General features: G+C 38.4%; 1 protein-coding gene across 4 annotated transcripts in view; it reads left to right on the top strand.

Moving 5' to 3' along the window:
- NDFIP2 (Nedd4 family interacting protein 2) overlaps positions 1-15,371 on the top strand; it is an 83,470-nt gene that overhangs the window by 30,673 nt on the left and 37,426 nt on the right. For 3 of the 4 annotated variants that reach the window (XM_050951466.1, XM_050951446.1, XM_050951455.1), the window contains 4 exons: positions 2,373-2,526; positions 4,460-4,587; positions 5,635-5,694; positions 13,620-13,707. In XM_050951466.1, coding sequence (XP_050807423.1) covers positions 2,373-2,526; positions 4,460-4,587; positions 5,635-5,694; positions 13,620-13,707 — 430 coding nt within the window. The remainder of the gene's footprint in view (positions 1-2,372; positions 2,527-4,459; positions 4,588-5,634; positions 5,695-13,619; positions 13,708-15,371) is intronic. The other variant, XM_050951476.1, reaches the window with a different exon arrangement.

Genomic DNA, 15,371 nt, shown 5'->3' with positions numbered 1-15,371 from the left:
TTGTCTCTTCCTTTGTCACCTTTCTTTTGGACCTCTTCTGTTTTTTTCTTCTTTTTTTGAGATAGGGTAGCCAGAACTGCAGATAATATTCCAAATGAAGGTGTACCATCAGCTTCTATAAAACATACTGTGTTCCTCATTCCAACACTTGAGCTGTCTCCAATAAAACCCCAAATGTTTCTTCTGAAGAGCTTTATAGTTAATTCAGAACCTAGTAGTTTGCATTAGTGCAATCTGTTTTTTGTTCCACTTTGCCTTGATAGTCATGTTCAAATTGTGTCTTTGTTCGCTACCCATATACCTAAATTGTTAGGTCATTCTGAAGTTCCGCAGAGTTGTCTCTAGTCTTCAGTAAACAAAAAAGTTTTGTCATCTGTATATTTTTCACGTTAATGTTCATTCATCCACTTGTCTGGATCAGTAATAGGATACTACAGGTCCTAGAATATATCCTTGTCGTACCCCAGTATTAACCCTTTGTCATAATGAAAGTTCATCATTTATTCCTACAGATTTTCTGTTTTACCCACTTCCTGATTCCTGATGGTATTTTTACCTCTCCTCTGATGCATACTTAGTTCCTTGAATAACAACTTGAGGGATTCTTGACCAAGACTTTTTTTGAAAGTCCAAATAATAGATAAAATACAGTGCATTTTGTGAAACATTTAAGATTTCTAATATATTAAGAGAAACTGTTTCCTTTACAGAAACTATGCTGTCTTATCCTTATTCTCAAAGTGTTTTATAATTACTTGGTAACTGTCTTTTCAAACCATGTATCTGCAATGGAACTAAGTTTATTGGTCTGTAATTCCCACAGTATCTCCTAGTACCTTTTTAAAAAAGAGAGGCTCTGGGACAATATTTACAACTTTTCAGTCCTCTCTGGCATTTTAGGTGATCTTTAAAGTTCCTCCAAATGTTTGCCATCTGTTTGGGGACATTGTTATCCCTTACCAAATTTATTCAACAACCTCCTCTTTTGACTTAGCAATCTCCAATAGCACTTCATCTTTTTATTCAAAGTAAGACTGAGATCAGTATCTCACCAATATCTCTTATAATGAAGGTTGATGTAAAGAAATAACTTATCTTTTCTGTAATGTCTTTATGTTCCTTAATTCTGTTAATCCAAAGAAACCACTAGTCTTCATATGCTTAATTTCATATGTTTTATCTTCTTAGCTTTTTGATCTTCAAATCTTTTAGCCTTCCTAATACCAGTACTTTCTACCTGCCATGGCTTGTGCTCCTTTCTGTTGAACTTGTTAGACTGGATTTTCATTTTCTGAAGGATATTTGTTTTGGCTCAAATAACCATAAGGATTTTATGTACTTTAGGGTGTCAGTGCAGCATCATAGCCAAATAAGGTTTTGTTTTGTTTTTCTTTTAAATCAGTATGCTTGCCTACCCAAATTCTTCTCCTATAGTTCATGTTTACTTTTATGCTTGACTGTAAAATATCTCTAAAACACAAAGTTTAAAAAAATAAATCCTGCTATATTGTAACTGATTATTATAAAAGTACACCTCTACCTCGATATAGTGCAGTTCTTGGGAGCCAAAAAATCTTAATGTATTATAGGTGAAACTGTGTTATATTGAACTTGCTTTGATCCACGGGAGTGCACAGCCCTGCCCCCTCCCCCCATTCCCCCCCAGAGCACTGCTTTACCGCATTATATCCAAATTCGTGTTCTATCGGGTGGCGTTATATTGAGGTAGCGGTGTATGTGGGAAAGAGATTCTTGGCAGAGGCAGAGGTTTTAATAAGAATATAGACTGTCTCAGAATTTTGAATTGAGAAGACCATAAAACAGAATATGCATAGGTACAAATCTCAGATAATTCTATAAACAGAATAGGGTGTATTACCTGCCTTTGGATTAATACAGTGAAAGGGTAAGAAATGTTCATCTGTTGTGTTTTTAAATGGATTCATTTTGTTCATCTACACATACATACCATGTATTCATTAATGGTTTAGGATCTTCAATACTTTTTTTAAAAAACACTTTGCGTTTCAGTGAAACCCATTTTAAGCATCAGAATCAGTTTGATAGCAGAGGAGGTTTTAAAATAGAATGGAATTGTACTGGACACCTGGAGGTACTTCTGAAGTGACTGCTTAAGAAAGGTTGCTGTTAGAAGTACTTTGATAAGTCTCTAGTGTCTATTAAATTTTAACTGTTGGGTATGCTTAGTCCCTGAATTTATTAGCAGAAGTTTTAAATTATTCCAATAACCTAAAAGTAGTGCTAAATTTCTATTCTTTGGTAACATCTGAAGGGGTTAATGTCAACATTTGAATTGTATATAAAGAATTCCCTGAATGTGTTTTTTGAAATGTTTGTCTTGGTTTTTTAAGCTTCACAATGAAGATGATCCTGCAGAGTCAACTATTGAGGAGCCATCCACTTCTACAGAGACTGCACAAAATTTTCAACCAGCAGCTTTATCTGAAGCAGATGTTTCTCCTCCACCTTATTGTAGTATTGCTGTAGAAGCAGCTGCAACCTCAGGTATCTTTCCTTCATTATATAACAGCTCTGGGTAGTATTACTGCTTGAGAGGTACAGATATCATGAGGCAGCTACTGATTTGGGGGCATATGATGTCATCTATTTTTTTTTTCTTCATGATTACTATTACCTGATTAAAGGTGACCCACAGATGTTTCTCTTTTTCGGTGTTTTAAACCAAAACCCAGGCAATTTTTGGAGTTTTGCTAATTGCCCAAATTACCAGACTCTGCAAGTAACGTATTATTAGCTCAAGATATCCTTTAGTTTGTTTTTTTTGTTTTTTTTTAAGTTCTGTGTACTTTAACTCCACAGTCATTCTTTGGCTCTTATTCAGAATAGTCACCAGGTTTGCAGTATCAGGGCCACAATGCATAGGCTTCCCATGTGAATACCATGAATAAATGTCCACTGTGATAGACCCAGGCCAGTTGGGAACAGCAGAGCAGTAGAAGGAAGATATACTGGCCATTGGATAAGCAGTTTTCTGTTCCCTGAGTGACCAGAGCAGTGGCTGCTCCAGGCTAATGAGAACACCTGATTCCAGTTAACCTAAGTCAGGTGAGGCTGTTAAGCACCTGACTCTAAGGCCTCTCTGATGCTATAAAAGGGCTTGCTCCAGTCAGGCCAAAAGGAGCTAGGGAGCCAGAGGAGAGGAAGTGCATGCGAGGAACTGGCAGCAAGAGGCGAGAAAGAAGCTGAGAGTGAGTAGGCCTACTGCTGGAGGACTGAGAAGTACATGCGTAATCAGACATCAGGAGGAAGGTCTGGTGGTGAAGACAGAGAAGGTGTTGGGAGGATGCCATGGGAAAGTAGCCCAGGGAGTTGTAGTTGTCGCACAGCTGTACCAGGAGGCACTCTAGACAGCTGCAGTCCACAGGGCCCTGGCTGGAACCCAGAGTAGAGGGCGGGCCCGAGTTCCACCCAACTCCTGATCAAACACAGGAGGAATTGACCTGGACTGTGGCCTCTACCAGAGGGAAAGGTTTCTGGGCTGTTTTCCCAACCCTCGGGGTGAATCTATGAGGCAAGCAGATCTGCCAATAAGCGCAGGACCCACCAAGGTAAGAGGAGGAACTTTGTAACACCACACATGAAGTATTTGCAAGAGAGGCACCTTTGCTGGCATCATTTAATCAGCTGCAGAATCCTGTTATATGCTGATGCCGGGGTATAAAGGGGAGCCAACTACTAGACACTTATTAATATTGCTTAATTTTGTAATGTATTAATATTTTGTACACTTTGGTATATAAGCAAAATGTCATAAAACAAAATGTGTTCATATTACTTTTTTAAAAGCAATACTTTACATACTAACTTAGCAAAATTGAGCCATTCCAAGAATAAGCAATTGTCCTGCCTTGGTAGACCAGCTGCAGTTTGCAGCAGGACTCCGCAGTTGATAAGATGTAACATGACCAGGATAGGCCTCAGTTAATTTTTTTTTTTTTCGTTTTCTTTTTCTTTTTCAACACTAAGAAGCTGAAACTCTTCTTTCAGGATGTTTCTTTGCACCCTTCTTCCACCATCAGATACAATAATTTGCATATGACTGGAACACTTGCATTTGCTTTTCAGCAGAATGTAATCTTAGTTCCAAAACTCTTCGCCCTTTTGCAGTATCGAGGTCAAACTGTAAACTAATTACTTTTGAGCTGCAGCACTAGGCATCTTTAAATTTGTGATTCACTCTTTCCTGTTCATTAAATAAATAAATAAATAAAAACTCAAAAAACTTCTCACAATGTCTGTAAACACTTACAGGTCAAGTTGCTGTAGAACAAAGAGACTGAAATTAATGACTCTGCAGTTTAAATGTCACCAGCCTTGCTGTTACTTTAGTGTGCATTCTTCAAGATTGCTGTAGTCTATGGTTCTTGTTGATATTTTTCTGGGATACAAAGCATTAATCTCATTTTGTTTTTAACAGAAGCACATAATGAATTTTATCCTGTACCACCTCCATATAGCGTAGCTACCTCTCTTCCTACTTATGATGAAGCAGAGAAAGCCAAAGCTGCAGCAATGGCAGCTGCTGCAGCAGAAACTGCCCAAAGAGTAAGTGAAATACCTCTAAAAATCTTTTGGGGGAATCTGTAAACGAAGTTGATTTTAATAATGTACAGTACTCTAAAGTAGTGTTTTAAAAAGCATTTAGGCCCACACTTCAACCTTTTTTTTATAATCATTGTTATCAAATGAGGTCTTTTGGATGCTGAATATAGCTGTTTGCTAAACACTTTAAAAAGCCACATTCTCTGTTAGATTTTGACTCTATAGCTAGTACATATCTGGAGGGAGGGTAGGAAGGAGATTCATTGAGTTAACAATTACAGTTCCTGAGAGAGTGCTGTGATATTATCAATGTCTTCTGATGGTAACAAAGAGGTAACTTAAATCAGAGAGGTATGTTGCTTTTTTTTGTTGGCAAAGAAAAAAATGGACAAATTGAAACCAATATTTTTGATCTTTTAGCGCAAGAGTCGGCAACCTCTGACATGCGGCTCGCCCGAGTAAGCACCTTGGCTGGCCGGGCCAGTTTGTTTAGCTGCCGCGTCCGCAGTTTTGGCCAGTCGCAGCTCCCACTGGCCTGGAGTGGCGAACTGCGGCCAGTGGAAGCCGCGATCAGCTGAACCTGCAGGCGCAGCAGGTAAACAAACCAGCCTGGCGCCCCAGTGTGCTTACCCTGGCAAGCCATGTGCCAGAGGCTGCCGACCCCTGTTTTAGCATGTTAAGGATGATGATGATGATGCACTTGCAACCTTAATTATGGTATTTCTTAACTTTTGAGTGCTTGACTTTTCAACCTTACTGTTTTTTCATGTAGCGTTTTTGTGTGTTATCTGTTTTATATAATATCAGTATATGTGCTATTCCACCCTCTCGAGCCCTAAGTTTCCCCTTGTTAATTCCTTTTGAAAGATTCTAATCGCACTTCCGTAGTTTTCATTATACATTTAAATTCTAAACTAAGTGACATTTAAAAAGTCATTTAAGTGAAAACAGAATATTTAAAATAATTAAATGATTTGTTTGTCTGTAATAAATGACTTTCTTAATACTGTTCTTTAGTTCTTCTGTCTTATGTTTGTTTTACATGCTTAGCACGGCCAGTTTAGGGAGTCTAGGAGTCTGTTTGATGAAATATTCCTCAGTCCACCAGAGGTATGGTTCAGTTCTATCTAGTTTAGAAATTGCTGTGAATTTTCCTGCTGGTAAACAATGATGGGTTCTATTACCCGCTTCAGAATTATCTTATCTCATTGAAATCTCAGAATTGTTGCATATGCTAAATATGTGCCATTTTAGAATCTGTATTTGAATTATGCTAATATTTACATCAACCCTTTTTTTCAGGGGATTATAAATACGATTTAAAAAAAAATATTCTGAAAACCATTTGCGTTATATAGAACTGCACCAGCAAACTGTCAAACGGGTTCCTTAAGACTCTACTTTTTTAATTGACTAGCCAATTTTTCTTAGGGTAGACCCTACATGCCAAGTTTCAGTTACAAGAAAGTTATAAACCCCTGAAAAACGTTCATAATGGAGCTGATGATAGAACCTTACTCATAGTGGCAGTAACAGGTGCCACTAAAATCTGAAGATGCTGGGAAGTTAGTGCTTTTCTTTTTACAGAATATGCTATTGTATTTGTGATACTTATCCAGATTCTTAATGTATTTTATCTCCTTAAATGTTGCAATCTTTTAGTTCTGGTCTTAAAAACCGAATCAGTTGTCTAGTCACAAGTATATCATAAGATCTGTAACAGTTACAAAAAACTGTATGAATCTTTTGAGCTTAGAGTGACCAGATGTGCCGGTTTTATAGGGACAGTCCCAGGTTTTGGATCTTTTTCTTATACAGGCTCTTATTACCTCCCACCCTTGTCCTGATTTTTCACACTTGCTGTCTGTTCATCCTATTTGGGCTGCATAATCCACTATATGAACTATACAATGAAAGGGATTAAGTGAATTAAAGCTTTTGTTTATAGCTCTAAAGGCATCAAGGGTTTACAGTTGGGAAGCAGAGACATGTCTTTAATTTTTATAGAATGCTATTGAATCAACATGTGTTTTGTAGCAGTTTCCACCTATTTAAAAAAAAAATCTTTATTAAAGGACACTAAGCAATAATGGGGATTCAGTTCAGGTCACCACATGATTAAAAAATTAAGAGACCCCATTAAAAACACCAGTGGGAGGGGGTATTTACTTTTCAAGAAAGACTGAAACAAGGTTTTCTGTACAGTAACTCCTCACTTAAAGTTGACTGGGTTAATGTTGTTATCTTGCTGATCAGTTATGGAGCATGCTTGTTTAAAGTTGCACAATGCTCCCTTATAACGTAGTTTGGCAACCGCCTGCTTTGTCCACTGCTTGCAGAAAGAGCAGCCTGTTGGAGCTAGCTGCTGGGGGCTTAGAATCCGGGTGGACCATCAGCCCCCACATCAGCTCCCCTCTCCTCTAAGTTCCCTGTGCAGCAGCCACCCAGCAGGCTATCAGTTGCTGGCAGTTGAGTTGTCTGTCTCCCCCAACCCCCATTGCCATGTGTTGCTCCTGCCCTATGCCTTGGAGCTGTTCCCCGGAGCCTCTTGCTTGCTGGGAGTGGGGGGGAGGGGGAAGGAGAGGGGTTAATGTCAGGGTGTTGTCCTCCCCCCCTGCTCCTGCCCCTCGCTTACCACATTTCCATAGAGTGGGGAGGGAGGGGACACAACAGGGCTCAGGATGGAGGGAGCCTGCTGGCAGCAGGGGCTGTCTCAACTTGCTGATCTACTTAAAAAGGCAATGTACTTAGAGTGGAGTCGGCTTACTTAAAGGGGCAATGCGCATCTCACTCTCTCTCTCTCACACACACACACACACACACACACACACACACACACACACAGTGTGTGTCTCTGTCTCTGTCTGCCATGCTGTCTCCTTTCCCTCCATTTGCGCTGCCTTGTAGAGTGTGAGGCTACATTAATAACAATGTGTTAACCCTTGAGGGCTCAGCTGTTCTAGTTCATCATTTAGCATTAAGGCATTGCCTGGGAAATATCCCACCATCTTACTTCACCACCTCAACCAAGCTTCACAGTCATCAAGCTGTGTACAATATTAAATTGTTTGTTTAAAAACTTATTCTTATCTATCTTTTTTGTCTGAGAGAAATTTCCCTGGAACCTATTTACATTAATTTTTATGGGGAAATTAGATTCCCTTAACATCGCTTTGCTTAAAGTCGCATTTTTCAGGAACATAGCTACAGCATTAAGCAAGGAGTTACTGTACAGGGCAAACCTGTATTAGTGGAGGCGTGACTACTGGCCTGAAAGGTGTCTTCAGTCTGTCATTTTGAGGATTATAAAACCTTATGCTGCCAGAGGGCTCGTATAATCTGGGATTATTTGAATTTTACATGCAGCTATAACCTTGATTTAAGATTAGTATCAAAGTGCTCAATTGCATTATTTTTAAGGTTATCAATTTATTATGTAAATGTTATAACACAGTTAATACAGCTTGGTCTGGAATTGCACTATTCATACAATAAGAGACCTCAATTTTACAAAATAGGTTAAAATTATTAGAACAGTGTGTGTGCATTTCTGCACTCGGATTCCCCAGGAAAGATCTTGATTTCAGTATGTAGCTTTCCATTCATATGTGGGAGCTAGACATGTAAAGATGTTATAATTATAATGTTCATGGATCTAGACAGAAGTTTATCATTTAATTTCAATAGGTTAAGAAGGAAGGTCTCATGGATTGATAACTGGTTAAAACATAGGAAACAAAGGGTAGGAATAAACAGTCAGATTTTAGAATGGAGAGAGCTAAATAGTGGTGTCCCTAAGAGGTCTGTACTGGGACCAGTCCTATTCAACAGAATCATAAATGATCTGGAAAAGGAAGTAAACAATGAGGGGGCAAAATATGCAGATGATACAAAACTACTCAAGATAATTAATTCCCAGGCAAACTGCAAAGAGCTACAAAAGAATCTCTCAAAACTAGGTGACTGGGCAACAAAATGACAGATGAAATTCAGTGTTGATAAATGAAAAGTAATGCACATTGGAAAACATTATGGGTCTAAGTTAAATTAAAATTATGGGTCTAAATTAGCTGCTACCGCTCAAGAAAGAGATCTTGGAGTCATTGTGGATAGTTCTCTGAAACGTCTACTCAATGTGCAACAGCAATCAAGAAAAAGGTAGATAATGAGACAGAAAATATCATATTGCCTCTTTGTAAATTCATCGTACATCCACATCTTCAATACTGCATGCAGGTGTAGTTGCCCCATCTCAAGAAAGATATATTGTAATTGGAAAAAGATTCAGAAAAGGGAAAGCAAAATGATGAGGGGTATGGAATGGCTTGCGTATGAGGAGAGTTATGAAACTGGGACTTTCAACTTGGGAAAAGAGATGGCTAAGGGGGGATATGATAGAGGTCCTTAAAATCATGACTGATGTGGAGAAAGTAAATAAGGAAGTGTTATTTACTCCTTCTCATAATACAAGAACTAGGGGTCATGAAATGGAATTAATAGGCAGCAGGTTTAAAACAAACAAAAGGAAGTACTTCACACAACACAGTCAAACTGTAGAACTCTTTGTAGAGGATCTTGTGAAGGCCAAGACTATAACAGGGTTCAAAAAAGAACTAGATAAATTCATGGAGGATAGGTCTATCAATGGCTATTGGCCAGGATGAGCAGGTATGCTGTCCCTAGCCTCTGTTTGCCAGAAGCTGGGAATGAGCGACAGGGAATGGATCACTTGATTACCTGTTCTGTTCATGCCCCGTGGGGTACCTGATCTTGGCCATTGTTGGAAGACAGGATACTGGGCTAGATAAAGCTTTGGTCTGACCCAGTATGGCTGTTCTTTATGTTCGTAAATAAAAATATTAGCAAATCCTTTTTGCTGTTCAAAATGTTTTAATCCATCTATGTAGATACACCATGGTGTACTATGGTTAAATAATGAAGAATGTGATTCTCTTTCCATCTTTTCAAAAAAAAATTACTAAAGCAACGTTAACATTTTTTATTTAAATCAAGAATTATATTTTGTGCCATCAAAGACTGAGAAAGTAAACTTTGGCACATGAATTTGAGAAATGTGCACATTAAATGTAAACTTTTATGTAATGTAACTTCCAAAACATGCATGTTTTTAAAGCCATAACAGCAGTTGGGCTAAATATTCAAAGCTATTTAGGTGCCTAAAGATGCACACAGCCCCCTAGGGCTTACGCTCCCCATTTAGGCATATTTGGCATATACAGAGATGGTACGTTCTGCCTAAGTTCTCTAAGTGCCTAATTTTCTGAGCTAAAACTGCAGCTGCTTGTTTGCCCAGTAACATTTTCAAAGCAGAGTGATTTTTGTGCATCCCAGGGTATCTTTACCATGAATTTTTAAAAATGGCTGTGGGCACTTATAGTTTGCAGGGTGAGGCTGACCACCTTTTGCAAATTTGTCCCAGTTGTCTGTCCTTCCTTTTGTAATAAAAACTTACCTGATAACAGGAGGAAAGGGGGCATTCATTTTTAACAGCAGATGAATTAATCAGCTGTCTTATCTACAGATCATGTAGTGTTAGTTTAACACACTTTAAAAAGAGTTAGATGTCATGGAAGATACAAAGCAAAGGTTAGAACAGCATCCGGGAGGTATTTTTGTTCATACTCTCTGAAATATTACTTCATTTGTAAAATTATAAGTTTTATATTTTGTTTTGGATAAAAACAGTAAATAAGCAAATAAATGATCTTGCTAGTTTGGTATTCTATGTCTGGTTTTCCCTTAATGTAGATGAACTAAAATAATAACATAAAATTTGGGCGGGGGAGGGGAGCAATCTTTAAGAAGCTACAGGAATTTATATTTTCTCTTCTGACCATTATGCTATTTGCAGCAAGAGGTAGCCTGTCTTGCCACTTTTAAACAACGGCATCATTATTTTTAGCTTTCACCTTTTATGCTCTTAGCCTTAAGTACAAATCTTAATTACACCTTTTCCAACCTTCTATTAAAATTCCTCTAAACAGATAATACAGATTTCACATGTGTGGATAAGAATTTTAGTGTGTGAAAATTGCTGTTTCTAGTTTAGTATTTGAGACTGGACCTGGAATAAGATCAAGTAACAGTGAAAGGGTCAGTGTTTGGGTGCCCAAAGTTGCATGAAGTGGCTTTAAAATATGTATATTTTCTGTACTTTAAAGAGGACTGTTGTAACTGACCAAAAAATAGTATACAACTTTGCATTTTTGCCATGTAAATTCATAATTCTCAAATTAAATTGATATATTATTTCTCTAACTGTTTCATGACACCTACAATTTTATGTGTAGGCAAGAGAAATGCTAAACTACGTATACATCTTATCTCTTATCAAAATCGAAAATGGAGATGAGACATTTAAATCATTAAAGCAAAACAAGGATTAGGGATTTCAGTGTTTTAACATGATTGAGGAATTTTGTGAATCATTATCTTGTAGGTGTCTCCTTGTCTGTGACTTGACTTCTTTAAGAAGTCAGAAAATAAACTGTAATGCTTATCCTGAGAACTGGTTTACAGTTGTGCTAGAGGTCTGCTAGGGCCATATTTTGAAGCCCAAACTGGATTTCCCACCCACCCAGAATCTGTCAGCACTACCATCTCTTTTGGGCTCTGCCAGGTGGGGACTTTCTGTGCCTTTGATCTGTCTCTAGCTGCCTCTTGCCCACGGGGTGGGTGCAGCAGCAGCTGAATGCCCCATTCCTGCCCATCTATACCTCACTGCACTGTATGGCATGCCGAGTGATTGGCAGTCAGATTCATCAGCACACTCACTCCTCAGCGTGTGCACCCAAACCTAATACTTGTAATTGGCTCTTGTTGGGTGCAGGCACCTGTTGAGTTGCAAATTTCTAAACTGTGCCCTCTGGTGGCACCATGTTAGTGAAGCTTTTGATTTGCTTTGATACTTTGTTTTGAAGTGTGCTACCACATGTGAGATTGTCTAGGATTGTTGCAGGCACAGAGGGTGCCAGAGGCAAGCAGCAGTGGTTCGTGCCCAGAGTGCTTAGCGCCAATAAACACACCAGGGTGGAGAAGCAAGCAAAGTTTATTTGAGATCTCAAAGCGGTGCTGGGAGACTTAGCATGCCTCAGATCCAGCACCCCTACACAAGCGGCTTTTCCCTTTTTTTATAAGTTTTTTTTTTTTTTTTCTCTTTCTTCTTTCTTCTCCCCCCCCCCCTCCTCCCCCAGTAGCAATAACGTAAGCGCAGGTGCATTAAGTAATCTTGGCCGCGGCAGCTCGTTAGTAAGTTTTCCTTCTGCAAGTTTTCTTGTCCTTCTGCTAAAGGTGCACAGGCCTCATTTCTGCTTTAGACCAGTTAGAACTGTTGCAACTGATAACGGCTGTTACACCTGGCCTTTTAGGTCGATTAAAGTTCAAACATGGAGGGACTCTTGTCTGCTGAGGTCTAAAGCCAGGAAGGCTCCATACCCTTGTGGCCTTCCACCCTCCCGAGTTAGTTAGGGTTATGCTTAGTGACACCAACAGGATGACAGTCATCACTGTAACAGGAGCTTATTTTGTGCTCATGACAGTAGTTCATGCTAGAATTTCCAAAATGTACATCAGGAAGCCCTAATGCAGTGTAGTTAGGGCCTGAAAAGAAAAATATTTTGTCAGAAAAAATCACAGCTCTAATATAAAATGTGTACTACATAGGTTTGATTGGATATGTGTAGTGGTATAGTGCATTTATATTTAAATCATTTTATTTAAACTTAAATTATTTTAAAAAGTGTGTGTATATAAATGTCTGAATTTGGAACTATGTAAGCCTGCAAGTTTAGCATCTTAAGAAACTAAGTACTTCACTGTGTGCTATATTAAACTGACTTTTCTTATTCTAAATACTTAAATTTGGAAGCTTAAAAGCTGGAACTTATCTTGCTCAGTCTACTTTGGAAGTGTAAAATGTTCTTATGTAAGTTGTCCCCTCTTCTAACCCAACAACTGAAAACTGTATTAAGATCTCACTTTAAAAAGATGAATTAAAATACTTTCTAGCTCTTGCATATAAATAAAATATCTTAATGTCTTAGATTTTTGTAGGTTGCACAACCTGTACAAATACAAACTTATTGCTAGTGCTAGGATCTGAGGCTTCCAGTACACACTTAAAATCCAGTCTTCACCAAAAGTATTTAAATGTGATTGAACTGTAGTTATATGAAAACTGTTTACAAATAACGAGCTAAAATGGTGGTCATAGCTATGGGGATTATTTTAAAATGTCTCTACAACATCCTTGTGTGTAGTTTATAAAGTATGTTGTGATGAAAGATGACATTTTACTTAAAAACAAAAACCAGAAACCTCTGTGAATTCTGTGGTTCTGAAAATGTGATGATCCTTTGAACTTTAGTAAAAATGTCAAATATTTCTAATATGGTGAATATTAGTCAACATACAAAATGTGAATTCCTTGACGACTTAGTGGTATCCTCTCAAGTTGGAAGAAAATAATTACCTGTTACATGAGGATAAATAGCACAAACAGTGACAATGAACGTTAGCTATTATGTCTGCAGTGTACTTGCCAACCAAATATGTAATTATTTTTTTTCTGTTTACACTGAGTACATGAACAGGGTATGTTAAAATAAAATTGGGCTAAATTCATCCATGGTATAACTCAACTACTGAAGACAGTGGAATTACATTGAGGATGGATTTTTTTTCTGCAAGGTGTTGAACATAATTTTTTCTCTCAAATGGTCTGCAGCTCAATTTAAATTGAATATATCAATTCCAATGTACGTGTTCCAGTTTCTTTCCCGGAAGTTGATTTGAGTTTCATTGATAACTGGGCTTTATCGTAGTAAAGCAATAAACTTCATTTGTCTGTAGCTTAATAGATTTAATAGTATTTTGTTCTTTTGAGGTTCATTTATGTAGATTTGTCAACAAATGAGTGTTTTGAAAAACACATGTAATAGTTTAAGTCTACAAGATGGTGCTTTAGCCTAAAGTTAACTTTCCTTCACTGAAGTATCTCCAACCTATAAATTCAGGAAGAAGAATATCCACCTCGAGATGACTTCAGTGATGCAGATCAACTTAGAGTTGGCAATGATGGCATCTTCATGTTGGCATTTTTCAGTAAGTTATTTTTGCATCCTAGATCTTTAAGGTGTATAGTTTAGATTTCCACTGGAACAGCGGAATATGAAAGATAGCCACAGTAAATTGCATGAACACACTGTAACAAGTGGAATCTTTTTACTTGTATACAGAGGTAAAACTGTACCTGTTACTCAGAGAAAGCAAGTATGTTGTGTTTTTTTTTTTCAGTCACTTCTGAGAATGGTGTTAAAACTAACTTACACCTACCACAGATAAGTCTGAACAAATCCTCAGTTGATAGCCTCAGGAATATCAAGATTATACGGTGGACCACATCATAAAGTTCTAACAGCTGCAGAACTGCTAACTTGAATTCAAAAATCTTGATGGCAGAAATGTGATTAATTACTCTTCTACCTGAAAATCTACCTGTTTTACACTTAGATGGGTGGCCTATAGACTAAACAGCTACGGAGGGAGTTGTTCAGACCACATAGTATTAATTTTTTTCAGGTTGAACTAACTTAGGTATGTAAAATATAACTTCTTAAATTATAATCAGTTTAATAATGTAAAACACTGTCTCCAGATAATCTTTGGATTGTCACCAACACTGCCTTAGCACTTACATTCACTGAAACTGTGTGCTGTGCGCCATTTATTTTCTATCAGATATATGGTAAAAGCTTGGTTATCTGGCATGTTAGGGGAATGGGGGGTGCTAGTAAGGAGAAAAATTCCGGTTAACTAAGAGGGAAGGAGTTTGGATGTGGGAGGGGGTGCCAGATCCAGGCAGTGCTCACCTTGGGCAGCGTCGGGTAAGTGGCAACCTGTCCCTGCTGCTCCTAGGTGGAGGCATGGCTAGGCAACTGCCTCTGCCCGCGGGTGCCACCTCCCAGCCAATGGGAGTTGCGGAGCCAACGCTTGGATTTAAACACCAACAGGGAAGAAGGAAATGATTTGAAGTTTGGCAAGTGGCTATGTTAAAGAGAAATGGAGTGAAATAATGAAAGAGGTACTTCAGCATGGAAATAAAAATCTCACACTTTCCAGAGGGTGAGATCTGTAAGAGCTTGGAGAATTGTTCCCATTCCTCTGGGTATGTAAAACTAGATAATTCTGACATATTCCCTACAGTACATTTTCTTGTGGTTTGCCTAAGAGGGACATAACTCATTTTCTGTTGCTATGTCTACACTGCACATCACTGGCAGTGGTGTGTAGGGTATGTTTTGGTACACACCACAGTGAAAAGTAGGTAGTGTTTATGCTGCACTGTGTAGCTACATGCTTCTGTGAAAGGCCCTGGCAAGGAGAGGCAGCAAGGAAAGGCTCGGCAGTGGAGAACTGTTTGAGCAGTGAGAAAACTACATTGCTAAAAATGGAGTTGATGTGGAGACACTGCTTGAGTGAGTAGGGTTCAGATGTGTCCTTACTCCATTCGCCTAAGCATTGCCTTACCATCTGTACTGCTGTTGGTAGGGTTCGTGTAGTGCATGTGCTGTACACACTGCTGAAAGGAGTGTGTGGTGTAGACAGACCCTATGACTGACTGACTAGTTTCCAGCATTACATTGTGATTTTTTTTTAAACCAAAGGTCCCCTAAAACCAAATTTGCCGCTTTTAGTTTTAATTGTGTAAAGCAGCAAACAGATCATTCATTATCTAAACTTGTTTTAGCCCAACTGAGAGAGAATCA

Source organism: Gopherus flavomarginatus, chromosome 1, assembly GCF_025201925.1.
Source record: "Gopherus flavomarginatus isolate rGopFla2 chromosome 1, rGopFla2.mat.asm, whole genome shotgun sequence".
Lineage (NCBI taxonomy): Eukaryota > Metazoa > Chordata > Testudines > Testudinidae > Gopherus > Gopherus flavomarginatus.
This window is presented reverse-complemented; position numbering and strand designations above follow the sequence as displayed.